The sequence below is a fragment of the Lolium rigidum genome, chromosome 4 (assembly GCF_022539505.1).
Source record: "Lolium rigidum isolate FL_2022 chromosome 4, APGP_CSIRO_Lrig_0.1, whole genome shotgun sequence".
NCBI classification, from domain to species: Eukaryota; Viridiplantae; Streptophyta; class Magnoliopsida; order Poales; family Poaceae; genus Lolium; species Lolium rigidum.
In genome coordinates, this window is record NC_061511.1 from 203,361,881 (window position 1) to 203,383,343 (window position 21,463).

Consider the following 21,463-nt stretch of genomic DNA (forward strand, 5'->3'; position numbering starts at 1 on the left):
GAAACGCCCTGTTTCTCACGCCGGCGCGAAACGCTTGCTACAACCTAAACCTGTGCTGCGCGCAGCAGAAATAGCAATTCTGCCGACGGCAGAACCACAGGCCTGGTTCGTACCACGAACCGGGACCAAAGGCCATCCACCGCGAGCTCTCTAGCCGCACCACGTTGCGCCGCCTTTAGGTCCGGTGCAACTTTGAACCGGAACTAAAGGGGAGTCCCTTTAGTCCCGCCTAATTGGTCCCGGTTTGGAAACCGGGACTGAAGGCCCAAATAGACCGGGCCTATAGCCCCGTTTTCCACCAGTGGCACTTGTGCTGTACATGGCCTAAAGGAATGGGATGACTTGGGCGGTGTGCGACAGAAGCACAAGTGTTATCTCTAGATCAACCCAGCGAGAGTGCTTCTAGTAGGAGTATAACTTTTGGTTCAAAAGTAAAGGCGGGTAAATAAAATTCATATTGCTACTTTGCTAGTAGTATTTTTTAGGAAAACATAAATCCTAAATGACGAGATGATTACATCAGGACTAGCTTTTTTTTAGAGTTAAAGCACAACTAGTTAGCATTAAGCATGGGCACATTTGATCTTTATAATGCAGTGTCCCCACGCCACTTGTCCCGATATCCCCCGTCCAAGACCAGATGCACTTGACAGCTCTCTCGTACATCGCCTGTCTCTGCGCCTCCATCCGCGGCTCGCTGACCTGCACCGCCAACCAGTTCATGTGCTCCACCTGCCGCCGGCGAACCCAAGCACAATCACCATCATACATGATCATGGTTCACCAAAATGTTTCAGAAGCCGATCGAGTAGCTACTAACGCTCCTGCGACGCTCGTGCGCCCCGCGGCCGCCCGTCGCCGCTGCCTCCCGCCGGCACGGCCGCGCCCCAGGGCCTGGCGCCTTCACCTCATCACCTCCCACCACCACCACTCACCCTCCCACCAAATTTCTCTCCGGCCTTTCTTGGCTGCTCCTTCCCAGCAGCCCCAGCTTCCTCAAGATCCAGATCGAGGAGGGCGGCGTTCACCTCTGCTCCGGCGACCCAGGCGGGCACGGGTGGAGCTCATCACCGACTCAAGAGTGTGGCCGTCGGTCGACCGTCCTTCGATGAGCCTTCCCCGGAGGAGAGCGCTTCAATCTGCGAGGCGCTGGCCGCTTGGCGACGCGCGGGATGCCCGCCCGCCTCGGCTCCCCCGTCGGCATCCCTGGTGGGGATCCTCCGCACGGCCTCCACGACTGGCACCTCTGCTCCGCAGCGAGGTAGGAAGTCCGTCAGCTTCGTCCTCCCTTCGTCAAGCTCCAAGGACGCCAAGGCCCACTCCCTCGCGCGCCACCAGGCCGGTCCACCTCCCCTGCCCGCCGCGGCGCTACCGGGCCCAGCTGCCGGGCCATTGGAAGACGGCTGGACCGTAGTAATGACGCGTCGTGCACGACGCGAGGCTCGAAGGGCCACGGCTGCGCCCAGTAACTGCGGCCGCCGACGATGCATCTCCTCCACTCCGGGCGTTTCCCCTCCGTCTCCGCTCCCTACAAGAGGAAAACTTCGTCCCTGCTTCCGCTGCAGCTCCCCAGAACATCTGGTCGCCTCCTGCCCAAGACAGCGTGGCCGCGGACGCTCTTCACCAACATCTCGCCCAAGCCCTCCGCAGAGGCCGCACGCTCTCGCTCCGTCTTCGGCGACCATGTCGTACCTCGGCCACCCCTCCACGCGCGAGGAGGAGGACTCCTGCTTCATCGCCACCACTTACGACCTCGACCGGGAGCGCCTCGATTGGGAGAACACGGCCATCGTGGCCTGGGTGATCGCGGCGCCTTCGGGGACGGACCGCACCGACGTTGAAGACGTTTTTCGCCGCAAGTACCGGCTCCGCCCGTCGGAGCTGCTGGTGAGCTCGCACTTTCCGGAGCAATATCTTGTCAAGTTCTCCTCCGCCGAGCTGCGCAATGAGGTGATGCGCACGGAACGCTGCAATTTCAAGCTCGACGGCCTCGACGTCCATTTTCGGCCGTGGCGTGCTGTCTCTCACGCCTACAATGCGGATTTGCATTTCCGCGTCCACCTGATCATCGACGGCCTCCCTCCTTTCGCTTGGAGACCGGAGGTGGTCGATCAGCTGATCGGCCGGAAGTGCGCGGTGCAGCGACTTGATGATGGCTTCACCACCATGGAGGACACTTCCTCCTTCGGCTTGTGGGTTTGGACGGCTTCTCCGCACCGCATCCCCAAGGTTCTTTGGTGCACCTTCGTCAACAAAGGGGCGGGGGGCCTCTCCTCCAAGGTGCGCATCGAAGAGGACAGACCCGACCAATGTAAGAGGGGCGTCTCCTTCAGGATCTTGCTGCACATTGACCGCATCGAGGATTTCACCGGGGCACCGGTGTTGGATGGTGGCGAGCCCGTCACCGACTTCAGGCCAGCGTCGCACTCTCTCCCTCGGTGCCATCTCGGTACCATTGATGGCATGCCGGTCAGCGCGGGATCGGGCTCCATTATGCCGGCCCCCATCCCGGCCTTGGGTGAGCTTGGCCCTGCCTACAACCGCGTCCGCGACTATGAGGACTGGCACGAGCGGGAGCGCTCTCTCACCCGCAAAGAACGTGAAGACAGGGCTCGCTCCCGCCCGCGGGAGGAGGACCGCCGGGTTTCCCATCGATCTCCTTCAAGGGGTGCCGACCGACACCGTTCGCGCTCTGCTGCGCAAGAAGATCGACACCGCCACCGCTCCCGCCACGCCTCGCGCTGCGACGACCGCGACTCTCGCAAGCGCCATCGCCGGAATGACGATGACGAAGAGGATAGACGTGGACCTCGTCGTGAACAACCAAGGCGCGCCTCCTCACACTCCATGCGCGCCAAGTTTTCCTCGTCGGCGGATGGTCGTCGCGGAGTCGGAGGTCCCGACCGTTCCTCGGGCCGCTCCTCTGGTCGCTATGAGGGCCGCAGCCGCCACTCCACTACGCGGCGGGTAACGTCCCAAGGCAGCGGGACGGGCAAGGTTCCCTCCGAGCTGTCGCTCCCCTCTATCGCTGAGGGGGAGCTGGACGCTGCTCCTCTTCAGCCCATGGACGGCTCTGCTGTTACGCACCATGTTGCCAATTTTGCTGTTACGCACCATGTTGCCAAAGATACTTGCAGGGACTGGGCGGTGGCCATCAAAGACGTGCCTGAAGGTCTCACTACAGGAGCTTCACGCCTGGCCTCACCTCCTCCTGTAGTGGAAGCTAGCTTCAGTTTACCCAGCTCGTGGGATGAAGACGGCGAGAATCGCGCCCCAGGGATGTTACTGCCATCGCCGCGGCATGATGCTGTCTTGCAGACCCTCTCTGCACTGTCGGAGGTGCCAGATTCATGGGAGGACAACATCAGCACGGTGCAAGTTGAAGCTCCAGTTACGGACGCCGGCGTCGTCTCTCGCGGAGACATGCTCGATGTTAACCCAGCTCCGAAAGACGACTCCGGCTCGCAGAACGCCAACATGTCCATGGCACAGGACTCCCCAATGGCTGCAATGGTCGAGCTTTTTGTTCGCCCACGGCCGCCTCTACTTCCGCTGCCCGCCCCGAGGTCTCCGCTGCCCCGCCTTGGCAAGGAGAAGCCACCTACAGAAGCTAGGCGCAGCGCTCGTCTCGTTAGCAAGCCAAAAATGCATGCAATGGACAGGGCCATTCACGTTTTGAACTCCAAAATGGGAGTTGCTGCTGAGGGAATGACTCTGCTGGAAGCTAGGAAGGCGTACTTGGACAAATACAAGTCTCAGCTTCCGAACAAGACAATTGATGCCTTTGTCAAGCTCTTCAAGCTCAATATCCGCAGCATGACTGAAGCGGACGAGTCACTCATCGCCATGGCAGGCTCAGGGGGCTGCGAGACTGCCGAGCAGGGCCTGATCGTCTAGTTGAAGGCTGCTTTTCTATCTTCCTTTCTGTCGTTTGTGGACGGTCGCCGTGTCTGTGTTGCTCTTCTTCTGCTGTGCCGTCATTGGTTGTCTGTGTTTGCCGCTGCACTATTACCCTTTTTAGCAATATGATTGGACCAAATTTATCTATCGCCGATTGGAACACTCGCGGACTAAATGATCAATGCCGTAAGGACACCGTTCACGCTTTCTTTGCGGATACCCTTTGCCATATTGCTTGCATCCAAGAGACCAAACTCGACCACATTGATCACCGCAACTGCGTCTTACATTGGAGGTTTTAGACTTCGCTCCTTCGCGCACCGCCCAGAGAACCGGCACCCGGGGAGGCATTCTCTTGCTCCGGAATGACGATCATGTGGATATATCAAATATTCATATCGGCACTCACCTTATCTCGGCAAACGTCTCAATTCGCCTTTGCGGCACCTCTTTTAAGGCGACAACGGTCTATGGACCTACCGACCACGCCGAAAAGGAAGCTTTCCTAGAAGAAGCAATTGCCGCAAAACCTTCCGATGACTCCAAGTGGCTCATTATAGGAGACTTCAATCTTATCTATCAAGCGAGAAGATAAGAACAATGGCAACCTAAACTTCCGTTTGATGGGCCTTTCGGAAAGGCACTCGCCACTTGCCATTTAAAAGAGTTGAAACTAGCAACGAGAAAATTCACATGGAGCAACGAAAGAGAGACCCCAACTCTTGTGCGCTTGGACCGGGCTTTTTGTAACGCGGGATGGGATTTGGTTTTCGAAAATCATGTCCTTCACGCCCTGTCGTCTTCCCTTTCGGACCATTGCCCCCTACTCCTCTCCAACCAAAGCGGCCCGAGGAAACCACCGATCTTCCGTTTTGAGTCCTTCTGGACCAAAATGCCTGGTTTTAAGGAGACGGTTCAACTTGCTTGGTCGGCGCCTTCTACACACACTCAGCAGGCTCACAATATAAATCACAAGTTAAAGGCCACGGCGCTTGGGCTGAAATCTTGGAGTAAAAGCCTCTTCTCCGATTGCAAACTTCAGCTCCTTATGGCTTTGGATGTCATTCTGCAACTCGACATTGCGCAGGAATCTCGAGACCTCTCTCTTGAAGAAAGAAACCTTCGCGCTGACCTTAAAAGGCGGGTTAAAGGTCTTGCTGCCCTGGAACGGTCCCGTAAGCGCCAAGCTTCCAGAATCCGTTACCTTCGGGAGGGCGATGCCAACACAAAATTCTTCCATCTTCGGGTTAATGCTAGGAAGCGCAAAAACCACATCCTAAGGCTCAAACATAATGATGGTTGGGCTGCGACACACGAAGAAAAGGACAAGCTGATCTTCGATCATTTCCGCCAAGCCCTAGGTCGACCCCCTCCTCGCCAGACTGGACTTCAATCTGGGAGGCCCCGAACCTCACCTCTCATTCCTTAGAAGACCTGGATCTCCCTTTCTCCGAGAATGAGATCAAGGAGACCATTCTTGAAATGCCTTCGGATAAGGCCCCGGGACCTGACGGCTTCTCTATGGCTTTCTTCCGCACATGTTGGGACATTATCAAAGACGATCTTATGGGGATCATCAATGCTTTTTCTGAGGTTTCGGCGCGCAATTTTCACATCATCAATACCGCCAATCTGGTTCTTCTACCTAAGAAGGATGGCGCGGATACCATTGCGGATTTTCGACCTATTAGTCTTATCCATGCGGTCCCGAAGATCATTGCGAAAGCTATGGCTCGTCGTCTCAGCCCTAAGATGAACGAGATTGTGTCACGCAGCCAGAGTGATTTTATAAAGTCCAGAACTATTCACGACAACTTCATGTACGTAAGAAACACCGCCCGCAAGCTACACCGCAGAAAAGTCCCATCCCTCCTCGTCAAGTTGGACATCGCCAAGGCTTTTGACTCGGTACGTTGGGACTACATGTTGGATCTCTTACAACGTCTCGGATTTCCCCAGAGATGGCGTGCTCTTTTGACGACCCTCTTCTCAACGGCTTCTTCACGGGTCTTACTTAACGGGGTTCCTGGGAAGAAAATCCCTCATGGGCGCGGCCTCAGGCAAGGAGACCCCTTATCGCCTCTTCTGTTCGACATCGCCATAGACCCGCTGACGAGGGAACGCCTCGGCAATGCCTACATATTGTAGACTAGGGTTTTCGGGAGAGCGACGATGGAGATTCCGGGATCGAGATTAGGCACACGACGTACCCAGCTTCGGGTCCCCTCGGTGGAGGATCCCTACGTGCTGCTAGCAATCCTCTATATGAATACAAGTATCTTTACAGGGTGCCGCCATTGGCGGAGCTATGTTGTCTATCTTTTGTCTATCTGTTGGCCTCTCTATTTCGGGTGCCCTGGCTAGCTTTATATATGCAACCAGCCTAGGGTTTTACAAGAGTCCTAGTCGACTACTTCTTCGGGTTGCCTTGTTGGGCCTTCTCCATATTTGGTCTTCTCCATATTGGGCCGAGTCGGGTATACTAATAATGGGTACCCGAAGGGTATGCCCATGTCGATAGCCCCGAGTTTATAGGGAAGTCGAAGACTTGCGTAGAAACTCCAAGCATAACCATCTCCGAAGTCGAAGAAATACAAGGCGAGGTCCATATCGTAGATCATGTGTAGCGTAGATGATGTCGACGATTCTCGAAATTATTTTTCTATCGGGTGCGCGACAGCGCTCCCGATGGGAGTAGCCCCCCCCCCCGAGTCTATGGGTAAGTGCTTGCACTTAGGCATAGACTCAAGTTGTACTACTCGATGAAGAACTTAACTATATTTCTGGAAGACTTGATGAAATCCATGTGCTCCCGATGGGAGTAGGCTCCACTCGAGTCATAGAATCGAGTTGAGTCTACAAATCTTGATTGTCATAGATGCTGTCGAAGTTATTTTTCTATCGGGTGCGCGACAAGCGCTCCCGATGGGAGTAGCCCCCGAGGCTACAGCCAAGTGTTTGCACTTGGGTGTAGGCTCAACTTGCTTTTAATCGACACCACAATTTTTCCTCTTTCTTGTATCTTATCGGGAGGGTGAATCATACTCTCGATAAGAGTAGCCCCCGAGCCTATGAGCAGGTGCTTGCACCTAGGCATAGGCTCAAGTTGTACTACTCGATAAACAACTTGGTGCGCCCCTCTTTTTATCGACTCCGGGCCGTTGCTATTTTTATTTGACATCCATATCTATATTGTACAGGGATAATGGTAATTGGGGCTAGTTCATCTGACGGATCAGGTACTAGTTAACTGCTCTAGTGGCAATCCGCAAAAACCTACTTCAAGATCACGTCCCTGGACATGATCTCGGGATACTGGTGCAAACTCGACAGGTGCCGCTTAAGGTCTTACCATTCTGTCGAGTCCCAGTCATGTTTATCGGGTACCTAACGCGTCCGTTAGGATTTTTCTTCGTATCCGCTGATACGGATAAAAGTAGCAGAGCGCGGTCTTTGGCGATACCACGCCCGGCGAACGGATCCGGGGTCTTACCTTCGCAAATTTGCGGCATTCAGAAATTGATCGCAACTTTGGCGTTCGAGAATATATTGTCGAGTGCCTTGTTCGGCTGATGCAATGACCCATTTTGCGGGTTCTTCTATTTTTCTCTCGGTCTTGATAAGACAGCCGAATATATTGGTTCTTCTATATTGTCGGGTACATCACCGATGCTCTTGCTCGGAACAATATGACGAGTCAATGAACCCGAAGATTTGTCCACCTCTTTTTTTTTCTCTTTTTTTTTGTTTTCTCCTTGATGAAAATTTCGTCGAGTTCTTCTCTCAGGAAAATTTCTTCGGGTCCTATTTGAGGACAATTCTTTGGGTTCTCTTTGAAGATAATTCTTCGGGACCTCCTTGAAGATATTTTTTCGGGACCTCCTTGAAGATAATTTTTCGGGACCTCCTTGAAGATATTTTTTCGGCAACTCCTTGAGGATAATTCTTCGGCAACTCCTTGAGGATAATTCTTCGGCACCCCCTTGAGGATAATTCTTCGGCACCCCCTTGAGGATAATTCTTCGGCACCTTCTTGAAGATAATTTTTCGGGTCCTGTTCTTTCTTGAAGACAATTTCGTCGGGTTCTCCCTTATATCATTTGAAATTTGCTTTCTCCTGCACAAATAAACAAACTTTTTCTATCTTTTCCTTGACTCTCTTTTTCGCATGCGGTGTCAGATGCTCGGATTCGATGATATGTAAAGTGAATATATGTCGCGCAGCCCCGAGCGTCGGGTGCGGCGAAAGTAAACGATAATCAACTTTGTGCAAAATAAAAGAACACTTAGCTTTTTGGACACGATGAAGTCGACGCGATAGAAGTCTTCGAGTGCGGAGAAGAAGTCGAGCCGAAGTAGAAACCACCAAACAGCGAAAATAAATGCCGCCAAATTATTTGATGAAGAAATAGCCGAGCCCCGAGCGCTGCGGGGTTATGTCATGATTGTTGCTTAGACGCCGTGTCACCGTTGTTACTCAGGGCGAAGTCGTTGTCGAGCCCCCGAGTATTATCCGTGTCGCCGAAAGAAGGCCATTAAGGATGAAATACTGAAGATGAAGTCCGAGATGAAGTACTCGAGATGAATAAAGATTACACCATCAAATATGAATCATATATTGAAGATGAATTCGCCGATATCATAGAAGATGAATCCATTGACCCGCAGAATCCAGAAATAACCATGGAAAATAAATCCGTTGATATCATAGAGGATGAATCCATTGATCCAAAGAAAATAGTTCCAGTAATAACCATAAAAGATGAATCCGTTGATATTATAGAGGATGAATCCATTGACCCGAAGAAAATAGTTCCAGTAATAACCATAGAAGATGAATCCATTGACCCGGAAACGCATCGGGTAATATTGTATAAGTGAACCAATTATTAACCAAAGAAAACCAATCCAGTAATCCGAAGAAATTAAATCCATTAGCTTTTTATCGGGTGCAGTGAAGCCGACGTGAAAGCAGGTCGACGAAGCGGACGCAGCCGATGAAGTGGAGCAGGTCATCCGATGGATGAAGTAATCGGCCTGGAGGAGTGAATCGTTGAGTTCGCGGCGGGCGAGCCCCCGAGCGAGGCGAGTGCGTTATGTCAAGTCCACGATAGGCGAGTAGTCGGAGCTTATTCCGATCTGCAGTTATATTATGGCGCAAAAAGTTTGCGCAAATAGTACGAGCCGAAAAATATTTGGCGGAATAAATTTTGCGTAATTGAAAATATAGCACCTGGTTTTTGTATCAGATGGCGAATTCGCGACATGACGATGCGCGCCTGCGATGCCGGCTCCTCCGAAGCTGATGGCGTTGTGGTATTTTGCAAGCGTGATAACTTGCCGGGAACTGTTGATCCGTAGTCTTTTTTCGCTGGCTCCTTGCAAAATTTGATCCATGCTGTTTTTCTTCTTTTTTATTTCTTTGACTAGCCACGTGAACACGCCGTAGCAGCCAGCCAGCCTTTCCTTCCGTCCTTGACTCATGTTCAATCTGATTTTGTTTGCTCACGCGGTGAAGTGAACCAATTTTCATTGCCTTTCTTTTCCTTGAGCATCAATCTTTACTTCTGATCTTCTTGGACGTCATCGATGGCAGCGGTCATCACAATAATTGGCTGACACTCTCCGGCGCGAGACGCGATCATTGCTGGGCTGCTAGGCACCGCGGATATCCGGGCGGACGTAGCCGACGTAAAATACGCAGTCTCCCCAGATCCGATCTAGATGATTTTTTTTCTTTTTTTTTTCTTTTTGATGTCCACAAAACTGATTTGGAGACGACTTGATCACACCTCACGGCGAAGTGAAGCTTGCATGTAACCAGATTGCCGTACCTTTGGCTTGATGCGATTTAGCCGCCCTTGTTGATGGTGATTTCCGTGAAGTCAAAGTAAACTGTTGGCTCGGATGCGATTTGGATGTTGTTGATGATGAACTTGACGGATCTCGCCCGGATGACAAAATCCAGTCGTCGCAGATCCCCACAGACGGCGCCAATTGACGAGGGAACGCCTCGGCAATGCCTACATATTGTAGACTAGGGTTTTCGGGAGAGCGACGATGGAGATTCCGGGATCGAGATTAGGCACACGACGTACCCAGCTTCGGGTCCCCTCGGTGGAGGATCCCTACGTGCTGCTAGCAATCCTCTATATGAATACAAGTATATTTACAGGGTGCCGCCATTGGCGGAGCTATGTTGTCTATCTTTTGTCTATCTGTTGGCCTCTCTATTTCGGGTGCCCTGGCTAGCTTTATATATGCAACCAGCCCTTAGGGTTTTACAAGAGTCCTAGTCGACTACTTCTTCGGGTTGCCTTGTTGGGCCTTCTCCATATTTGGTCTTCTCCATATTGGGCCGAGTCAGGTATACTAATAATGGGTACCCGAAGGGTATGCCCATGTCACCCGCTTCAGAGGATCTTAGAGGAGGCTACGGCATCCGGGTTTCTTCACGCTATGCCGGGAGATTTGACGGGCCCCCGAATCTCTTTATATGCCGATGATGCGGCCATCTTCTTAACCCCAACAGTGCACGACCTCGACGGACTTGCCAACATCCTTCAACGGTTCGGGGAGGTTACGCGGTGCAGTGACCAATGTGGCAAAGAGCTCCATCGCCCCCATCCAATGCTCTAACGTCGACCTAGATGGAATTCTCGGCCAACTTCCCGGCGGTCCACGGTCCCTTCCCCATAAAGTATTTGGGACTACCTATCTCTCTTGGACGACTCAAGCGGGCAGATCTCCAACCCTACATCGACAAGGCGGTTGCACGCCTAAACCCTTGGAAAGGCAGATTTCTAAATCGTGCGGGTTGCACCGCTCTTGTTAAGTCGGTGCTCTCCTCTATGCCGATCTTCCTGTTGACGGCCTTGAAAGCTGACAAGGGCATTCTCAAGGCCTTTGCAAAGATCAGTCGTGGCATGCTTTGGGCTTGTCAAGAGACGGTCGGCGGAGGGAAATGCAAGGTAAGCGGCAAAGGTTTGCCGACCCAAGGAGCTTGGCGGGCTTGGGATTACTGGACTTGGAAAAATTCTCTCGTGCCTTGAGACTCGGATGGCTTTGGTACGAATGGACAGCCCCGAGAAAAGCCATGGGTGGGTTCGAAACACCAATTGATGCCTCGGATTTGGACCTCTTCAACGCCGCTACTTCGGTCACCATCGGCGATGGCGCTAAAGCCTCCTTCGGTCTTCTTCTTGGTTAAATGGCACCCCACCTAAAGACACTGGCTCCTCTTATATATGTGGCGTCTAAAAGGAAAAACCGGACTGTCCGAGACGCCCTTGAAGGTCACTAGCTCGGGTGGGCGACATCTCGGTCGAGGCTTTCACCATCGATCATATGGAGCAATACGTTCGCCTTTGGGATCTCCTTTCGGCTGTTCAACTTTCGCCGAGGCACGGAGGACTCCATAGTTTGGACGCCGACTCCCAATGGGTGTTATACGGCCAGTTCCGCCTACAAAGCTCGGTTCTTGCCCGCTTTGCCTTGCTCTTTTGGTAACATCGTTTGGAAACCTTGGGCTCCACCAAAATGCCGTTTCTTTGCATGGCTTGCGGTGCAAAACCGCCTACAGACTGCGACCGTCTTGCCAAACGAGGTTGGCCGCATCAACCTTCTTGTCAGCTATGCGGATGCTCCCCGGAAACGGCTCGGCACCTTCTCTTCGAATGCCGCTTCTCTAAGAGAATTTGGACCGCTGCGGCTTCTCGGTTGGACTGCCCGGGACCTTATCCGGCTGCCTCGGGGCGGGGAGGTCTAGAGTGTTGGACTGCGGCATGCTATCGCAAAAACTCCCACTTCCTCTCCCAAAGGTTTACGAACTGCAATCTTGCTTATCAGTTGGGAGATTTGGAAAGAGAGGAATGAGCGGGTCTTCAACAACAAATCTTCCTTGCCCTTGGTTGTCATGCAAAAGATCAAGGATGAAGGGAAGGACTGGGTCCTTGCCGGCGCTAAGAATCTGGCGGAGCTTATAGGCTGATCGTGCTTGTACCTTTAGGGGGCGGGTTCTTCTTTTCCCGCCTTCCCTCTTTTTCGTTTGGCTCTGCCACCCCCTGTTTGCTTCTCCTATATTAATATAAGGCAAAGGCTTTTTTGCCCGTTTCAAAAAAAAAAAGTAGCTACTAACCCATTCAGTCTTGAGGACGTGCACGTGGCGCCGGGGATTCCCACTCTCCGCCATCTGTCGATAATGCTCTTGCACGGCGACTAGCATGCCCTCCTCGCTCGGCAGCGCCGCTCTCCCTGACAGAGTGCGTGCCACCCACTTGGACTCGAGCTCGAAAGACTGGAAGATGATGGTCTGCTCAGACTGCGTCAGCTTAATTGGCTGCCTCCGCGCTCTATGAAGCTCTGAACTTTGTGATGGCGTGGCAAGTTCGGAGCCGTACCTTTGAAGGCAGTCCGACGAAGGAGAGATTGGGCGCGTATTTTAGGGGGAAGACGTGCTTGTACAGAGGCCCGACAATGTTGTCCTCGTCGAAGGTCCAAGAACGGGAAGTGGTAGTGGTACCCTGTGCAGTAGAGGATCTTGTGGGCTGTCACGGCTGCACCTTCAGCGAAACGCACTTGGCCATCATCTTGGATGCACTCCACCTGATCATCAAATCAGCTACAGATCAATATGAACGGGAAGAAGAGAATCCACCTGACCTGATCAACAAGTTAACATAGGTGTCTATCGACTTGAAAAGACAGAGATTGGTTAAGGAGCAGGAAAGTTCAGAATTCTGAACCTCGGCGTGCGTCCAACAAATTGTCCATACTTGAAAATTATTACATTATTGGACTAAAAAACCATCTTAAGACCATATCGACATAAAAGCGATCCGCTTCTTCAGATGGATGGTGTTCCCGAAAGTGAACTTCAGATTTACTGTACCAACACCATGCGAAACACATGAGTCATTTTCCATGTCCTTGGGACCTGATAAGAAGAGAACATGTGAACATCACAACATAAATGTGTATTGACACTTGTATCAATGAAACATCAGGAGAGTTACATACTCAAATGACAAAAGGAAAAATACCGTACCTTGCGTCCTTCATCTTAGTATCACCATCAATAACAACATTTGTGGTCTTACCCTCTCCACGCTTGTTAAAGTGAATCGGGCAGTTAGGAGCCCAATGATTGAGCTCACCACAGACGTGGCAAGCCCCCCTTTCTTTCTATCAGTCTTCTTCTTGAATTTGGTTGACTGTGAGACCTTGTTCTTGATATCAAACTTTTCTTTGCCTTCAGATTTGTTCTTGTTCTTGAACTTGTGGGAATGGAAGTTTTTCTTCTGTAAAAATTTGGCACTAGAATCTCCCTCAAATCCTCGAGCATGTGTGTCCTTTGCTCTCACCTTTTCTTCCACACGAAGAGACCCAATGATATCCGAAACTTAAACTCTTGTCTCTTATGTTTAGAGAACTAGCAAAGTTCCTCCATGAATAAGGAAACTTGGCAATAATGCCACCGGCCACAAACTTATCCAGTAAGGTACACTTAAACTGCTTAATTTTTTTGGCAAGTAATTGTATCTCATGAGCTTGCTCAACAACGGAACGCTCACTAGTCATCTTGTAGTCATAGTATTTTCTCCAAGAAATACAACTCAGTACCAGCATCCGAGACCACAAATTTAGCCTCAAGTCCATCCCTCCACTCTCATAGGCATCAAGACATGCCTTCAACCCAACGACAACACCAACATATACCGCAGCCCCACACCATAAGCCACGCTGAAACTGCCGTTCCGCCATGTCGAGTCGGGGTTTTGCCCGCCTCATCCTTCGGCGGCAGCCACAAAGGGAATAGCGATGACCGGATTCGTGTCTGGTGCCGCAGAAGCACCTGAGTGGATAGTGATATGTCTAGTTAAACCTAGTGAGCCTGTACAAATTTGTTCTTTTGAAAGTAATGACGCTTAAACAAAAAATATTATTACTATTATTGGAAAATGGCATTTCCAAATGACGAGACTTTTCCTGGAAATAATTAGGAGAGTACACCACAACTAGCTTATTTTTAGAGATACTCCACAACTAGCTAGCAATGACCACGCACACATTTGATCTTTAAAATGGGCTCGCCACTCTCTCTTTCCACATGTGTCTAGTTTTTTTTTCCGATAAAGCCACCTGCCTAGTTATCTGAGGTAGCTAGAGAGACCAAATGCAATCGACGGCTCTCTTGTACATCTCCCGTATCCAGCCACGTCTCGCCGACCTGCTCCGCCAGAAAGTCCATGTATCCACCTGCCATCGGCAAACCCAAGCATAATGACCATCATACATCATCGGTCACCAAAATATTTTCAGAAGGCGACCGAGCCAGTACTAAGAGCATCTCCACTCGTCCCCCGAACAGGCCCCCGGCGAGCGTTTTTTCCATCCGGACGGCGTAATTCGGCCCAGTCGCGCCCCCGGTTCCTCGTTTTCGTCCGGATTTGGGCCTAAATCCATCCGGCGATCCCACGCCATCCCCGGCCCCCGGGGAGCGCTCGGGGACTCCGGACGAAACGAAAGCGCGCGAAACGGCGAGGAAACTTCCCGCGCGTCGGTGGCCCCAACTTGTCGGCGAGAGAAACCGATCGTCGTCCTCATCGCATCGTCTTCCGCGCGCTGTAAAAGCCTGCCGCCGGTCTGCATTCGCCGGCCACGCGGCGAGTTAATGTCGTCGTCTTCCGTGCACGCATCGTCTTCCGCGCGCACTAAAGGCTGCCGCCGGTCAGCTCGCCGCGGACGCGTCGCAATCCACGCGGCATTTAAGCCACGCCTATATACGCCGGTCCGATCACCGCGAGGCGTACCCCGTGCTCCCACTCTCCCTCCACTCTCCCTCTACTCCCAAGATGGCGTTCTACGACGACGACGGCGCAGCCAACAACGGCTTCCCCCGCCGGTCGCTCCACGCGTGGGAGGGGCACCTCCTCCACCAGGCGGGGTACCCCCGCCCGCCGGACACGAGGCCTCCCGGAGGCGGCCGGCGGCTAAGTGCTGGCGGCGTTCCAATCCCGCCGCCGCCGCGGGGCCATGCCCTCGACGTCGCCATCGAGGAGGCGAGGATGACGATGACCGACGAGGAGCGCGCCGAGCCACGCCACCACCCCGACAACTACACGGCGTGGAACTCGTACTTCCTCCGGCGGTGGGAGCGGGAGCTGGCGGCCTACGACGGCCCGCCGCCTCCGCCTGCGCGCAACAACGCCGCGGGCCGCCGACGGTGGTGGAGCGCGCCGGGCCGGACACTCGAGGCCGTCGTCGAGCACATCGAGGGCGGCAACTCCCCGGTGCTCACGATGCCCCCTCCATCGAGGGCATCGGCGAGCCGCCGCCGGGGAAACGTCTGGCAGCCACGGCGCATGGCTGCCAGCTCGTCGTCATCCGGATCGGCGCCGAGGTCATCCTTGGCGCCGGTGAAGAGGGAGGAGGCGACGTCGCCTTCGACGCCGGTGCGCGTCAAGAAGGAGCCGGCGTCTCCGCCGGCGACCGAAGGGCGCAGCGGCCGGCGCCCTCGTCATCCGAGAACAGCCTTCCGCGCCGCGAGCGGCCGGAAGAGGACGAAGAAAGAGGCCGCCGCTGCAAGCCGGCTCGCCGAGGAGGAGGCGAAGCGCGGCGGAGGAGGCCGCGATGGCGGAGGCGATCGCGGTGTCGCTGCACGACATGGAGGAGGAGAAGCGCGCGAACGACGCCGCACCGGACCCGGGCCGAGCGCGGCCGGGAGCGCCAGGAGGCGGAGCAGCAGCGGCGGCTGCTGGACCTGGCCGCCGCACGCCGACTCGCCGCCCGCGCCGCTCCTACCGCCAACGACGATGTCGCGCGGTACCGCCGTCCTGCGACACCTCCATCCGGCGTCGCTGTCCCCGTCGTCGACCTCGAGTCCTCCGACGACGACTGGTACAAGCCGTCCCCGGGGTGGGGAGACGCCGGCCAGGGCAGCAGCAGCCAGGCCGCGCAGCCGAAGGCCAACGACGACGGCTCCGACGACGACGACGGCGGCGACTACACGGTGTTCTACCGCAATCTCGGCATGTAGAGCGCCGTGTTTTAAAATTAGCGTTTGAATTCCCCTAGCCGAATTCGAAATATAGTCGAATTCGGCCTCTATGTATGAACTCCTCCCGTAATGTAATAAATATCATTAAATTTAGTCTATATTCACCCGTTTTTAGCCGTAGTTTGTCAAATTTCCGTTTTTCAAATTCGCATCGTCGACTTCGCCTGGGCACGCGGCTGGGAAACTACTACTCCCCACGCCAAATCTTCCTCCAATCCGGACGAAAATTTCGCCGGATTTGGGCGTGGGGAGCGCCAACGAGTGGGGATGCTCTAACCCATTCAGGCATGAGGACGTGCTTGTGGCACCACGTCATCCCGTTCTCCTCCATCCGCCTGTATTGCGGCTGCATAGCGGCTAGCATGCCCTCCTCGCTCTGCAACGCCGCTCTACCTAGCGCGAAATCAGCAGATGCAGTTAACCCCATTCGCACGATGCGGTTCAACCTGATGGGTATCCGACAGAGATGCTCTTATATCGGTGGAAAGCCCCACATGCGCGTATACAGGAGGAGGAATACATATTAGGTGGAGCATTACTATGATATCATGGCCTAGGGCTCAATAGGATTGATAGGTTACTCATATCAATAAGTTAGACTTCTTTTACGGAAGTTCATCAGCAAAGAACTCCGAGGTTAAGCGTGCTTCGCCCGGAGTAATTTGAGGATGGGTTACCGATCGGGAAGTAGTTCCTGGGTGCGCACGAGTGAGGACAAACTGCGTAGGAAAGACATGTGTTGGTTTGTGGGGCTAATCTAGAGGTCCTAGTGAGCTATTGGGGGTAATAGGCCTGGCCGGGGTGGTCGGGGTGTTACATTTGGTATCAGAGCCAACCTTCGCGGTTACACGGGCGTGTGTGGGTCAGGGGTTTGGGCATGTGGCGCATGGCTGGTGTGGCCCGTCATGGCACACGGCATGGCACATGTGCCGGCACTGGACGGACAGACGTGTGCCAAGAGGGGATGTTCCTGACCTGGGGCTGATCAACCAGGGCATCGATCTTCTAAGGGGGGATGAGTGTGACATCCTGGCCCAGGGCTCAATAGGATTATAGCATACTCATATCAACAATTTGCAACTTCTTTTCCATAAGCTCATCAGCAAAGAACTCCGAGGTTAAGCGTGCTTAGCCCGGAGTAATTTAAAGATGGGTGACGGGAAGTAGTTCCCGCGTGCGCACGAGTAAGGACAAAATGCGTATGAAAGACATGCGTCGGTTTGTGGGGCTGGTCTAGAGGTCCTAATGAGCTGTCAGGGGTAACAGGCCCGGCCGGAGGTGGTCGGGGTGTTACAATTACTCCATACTAATACGTATGCAAGGGGTATTACATATTATGTCTACATAGGATTCAAGGCAAGACAACCGAGTAAGAGAAACTTGTTACTGAGAACCATGGCATGCATACACACCCTCTAAATTTAAATGCTTATATACTAATTGCAAAATTATCTCAAAAGAAAATATAAGAAAAAGCTGAGTGTAGTACAAGACTATAATATGGAGCAAACCAGTGGAGTCCTGTATATGAAGTTTATAGATTATTTAACGGTGCAAGGTCGAATTGCATTTACGATCTCAGTAATGGGACAAGATATCTTGAGCATTCAATCAATCTGAGATGCACATGATCATAATTTTGCTGAGGAAGATATCCAACAAAATCGGTGTAAAGAGAAGTATTTCTACAGGAAGCAAAGTAGTGCCGTCCTTTGCAATTTCTAAGTAACACGATGCAATACCATCTAGATGAAGGACAAGATATCTTGAGCACTCAAGGCTCGTTACGAGCGTTTGTATTGCATTCAAATCGAGGGATAACTCTCGTATCCTGAGATGTATATAAACATGGTGAAGGAAACATGTGGTGACAAACAAAAATATGTATCATCGCAGTTTCTTATTTCTCTTGGGCAGGGAACTAGATGCGTAGATGTTAGGCTAGACATGCGAGGCACCAGGAAAGAGTTGAGCATATGTGACAATTGTGTCTGCTCCGTGGGTTTAGCTGATATACATGACATAGTGAAATACGCAGCAATGAGGCCATATGAAGCCTCAATTACCTTCTTATGGACGGTAGACCATGTGACCCAAGGTGGAAGCCATATTTGAAGCAGGGGCTGCCAGCCTGCTTTGCATCATCCGGTCTAGCTGCTACCGCAAGATGAGGAAATACTGCTAACCCAAGGTCAACGCGTGTATCGCTACTTGTCCTCACCAAGACGAGCTGGGAAGACCCCTCCAATCCCATAGGCATGAAGCCATCCTTCAGCACGATGACAAACTGTGTGTTCCCGCAAGATCGCTGCACAACCACATACGTCATCCATAAGCTTCATATGAAGAGATCGCGGATGAACCTATCACCGCCATTCTACCATCCCGTTTCAATGCTTTGCTCGGGTCATCCTTCAGCGGCAGCCACACTAAGGGCATGTAAAACGCACAAAAAAAGCTAATTTGAGATGCTTAATGAGAGAGTGCGCCCAAGCACCTACTAAATTTATTCATCAACGCGAGCAAGTCTGCTGCAATGCTTCAGGCTATGGTTCACTCCTGCAGTAAGAAAAGACAAAAGAGCAGTTATTTCCATAATCACAGATGAGGCATCGAGGCCAAAATGCCAAATCAAGTACCCCTTCCCCTCCTTAAGCACCCAACGGTTATGACATGGCAAAAAAAAACCTGGTTTTTCTCTTTCGCACCTAACCTAAGCACCTGTGTTGTACATGGTTAAAGGAATGGGATGACCTGGCACAAGTGTTATCTCTAGATCAACCCAGCGAGAGTGCTTCTACTAGGAGTATAACTTTTGGTTCCAAAAGTAAAGGCAGGTAAATAAAATTCATATTCCTACTTTGCCAGTAGTATTTTGTAGGAAAACATAATTCCTAAATGACGAGACGATTACATCAGGACTAGCTTTTTTTCAGAGTTAAAGCACAACTAGTTAGCAATAAGCATGGGCACATTTGATCTTTACAATGCAGTGTCCTCACACCACCTATCCCTGTATCCCCCATCCAGAGACCAGATGCACTTGACGGCTCTCTCGTACATCGTCTGTCTACGCGCCTCCATCCGCGGCTCGCCGATCTGCGCCGCCAACCAGTTCATGTGCTCCACCTGCCGCCGGCAAACCCAAGCACAATCACCATCATACATGATTATGATTCACCAAAATGTTTTAGAAGCCGATCGAGCCGCTACTAACCCATTCAGGCATGAGGACGTGTGTGTGGCGCCGGGGCTTCCCACTCTCCTCCATCTGTCGATAATGCTCTTGCACGGCGGCTAGCATGCCCTCCTCGCTCGGCAGCGCCGCTCTCCCTGAGAGAGTGCGCGCCACCCACTTGGACTCGAGCTCGAAAGACTGGAAGATGATGGTCTGCTCGGAGGAGCACCAAACTGCGTCAGCTTGATTGGCTGCCTCCGCGCTCTATGAAGCTCTGAACTTTGTGATGGCGTGACAAGTTCGGGGCCGTACCTTGGAAGGCAGTCCGACGAAGGAGAGATTGGGCGCGTATTTTGGGGGGAAGACGTGCTTGTACAGTGGCCCGACACTGTTGTCCTCGTCGACGGTGAGCTCGTCCAGGTCCAAGAACGGGAAGTAGTAATGGTACCCTGTGCAGTAGACGATCGTGTCTGCTGCCACTGTTGCACCTTCAGCGAAGCGCACCTGGACATCATCTTGGATGCAGTCCACCTGATCATCAAATTTAACTGTGGGTGTTTATCGCCTTGATAGCTGTAGGAAAGTTCAGAGTTCTGAACCTCGGCGTGCATCCAAACATTGGGGTAGAGGTCAATCTTTCCCAGCCTGTGTTCGTTGTTTCTTGAAGCGATGTGCACTTCCTTGGCCACTTGTGAGATCTCTCTAGCAATGTCGACTCCGCTGGCTCCTAATCCTACCACGACAACGATCTGCAGAGATATTGTACTAATTGTTCAAGGTACATTTTTGTTTTGTTTGCTGCAAACCAAATGACAACTACCTGATATCGAAATGGTTCAGAATGCAGTAGTTGTGCAGCGCCATACATTCAGTTTTCTTTGCGGCAAACCAAAGGAGAAGTACCTGATCTCGAAATGGTTCAGGAATGCGGTAGTTGTGGCTGTGAATTTGTTTTCCTCGCCATTTGTCGATTCCTGTATTGCGCAAATGAGCATTGCTCTTATCACCTGATTTTTTTTTTTTTACTTTTGCCGATCTGAAGTGAGAGTGGAACGGATGGGACTCACCTCGGAGCTTGGGCACTAGGGGCACGGTGCAGTGCCCGTTGCAGACGACGACGGCATCGAATGCCTCCACGGCCACCTCGCCGCTCTCCCCGCGCCACGAAACGCTCCACCTCTCCCCTTCTTCCCCGCGACGGCCGAGGGGCGGCGCGACGCGCACCACCTCGGCACGGAGCCTGACGTGCTGAGCGACGCCGGACTCCTCGGCGAACGCACGCAGAAAGGCCAGCACCTCCCGGTGGCCCGGGAAGGCGCGCGGGTCGCCAGCGAAGACCCGCCCAGCGAGGCTCTCGTGGCCGGAGAAGCCCATGAGCTCCCGCGGCAGGTTGGTGCGCAGTGACGCGTACATGCTGCTGCCGCCGTGGACGGCGCCGCCGCTGCCCAGCGGGTCCGGGCCGTCGGGGCGCGGGTCGTAGGCCCACGTGCCGCCCACGTGGTCCGACCTCTCGAAGACCGTGACGGCGTGCCCCTCCCGGAGCAGCTCGCGCGCGGCCACCAGCCCCGCCGCGCCCGCACCCACCACGGCCACCGCCCGCGCGCGTGGCACACCGTCCGCCTGGGCTGGTGAGCTCTCGAGTGATTTGGCCATGGGTATCGTCAATCGTGAAGACGCTGAGAGTTTTCAGAATAGGATCTGACCAAAACAAATGTGTTCTGGTGTGATGCATCGTTTGTATAAGATTCTTGGAGGCTGGATTGGATAAAAAAAGGGCGTGGGTAGCAATATTTACCCACTCGCACCTGACATTCGCCCATCAGCGGGATAGTTTCAAAAAATCGTTTTCCCGCTACACAAAAGGATCGCCCAATATTTCGGCGATCGGATCAGCCACATACTGGCGATCGAAAGAGAAATTGGACGATAACAGGCACATCGGCGGTCCCTTCCTGCGCCTTGTCTGGCGCGGAATCAGACGGCGATGCATCGTTGGCCGCCGGTGTCGCAACGGCGGGAGTGGACGTCGAAGGGGAGGATGAAGCAGTCGACGGAGGCCGGAGGATGTCTTGGCGATGGGCGTCGTACCAAGCCCTCGTCTCCTCGTCCATCTTGCCATCGTTGTCGTGGCGTTCCTCTTCTTCCCCGCGGAGGTTGCCTTCAGCAAGGTGATCCAAACGCCCTGGTTGACCAGCATCTCCTTCCACCGCACGTTGTACTTGTCATCCCTCCTGGCGGCGTGCGCCCTCGTCGGCCCAGCACTTGTCGAAGGACGCCTGCAACCTTTCGGCTGGATGGCCCGCCTTCTTTAGTTCTTTTAGCTTATT

The 21,463-nt window shown here is 53.0% G+C and overlaps 1 protein-coding gene and 1 pseudogene across 1 annotated transcript; both read right to left on the minus strand.

Moving 5' to 3' along the window:
* Positions 1 to 586: 586 nt before the first annotated feature.
* On the minus strand, positions 587 to 16,385 carry LOC124648069 (annotated as a pseudogene).
* Positions 16,386 to 19,081: 2,696 nt separating this feature from the next.
* LOC124648070 (flavin-containing monooxygenase FMO GS-OX-like 2) lies at positions 19,082 to 20,789 on the minus strand. Its single transcript, XM_047187892.1, has 5 exons — positions 20,204 to 20,789; positions 20,040 to 20,110; positions 19,736 to 19,885; positions 19,449 to 19,667; positions 19,082 to 19,349 (listed from the first exon to the last, which is right to left on the minus strand). The coding sequence occupies exons 1-5, from the start codon at positions 20,787 to 20,789 to the stop codon at positions 19,149 to 19,151; spliced, it is 1,227 nt and encodes a 408-aa protein (XP_047043848.1). The 3' UTR covers positions 19,082 to 19,148.
* Positions 20,790 to 21,463: the final 674 nt, after the last annotated feature.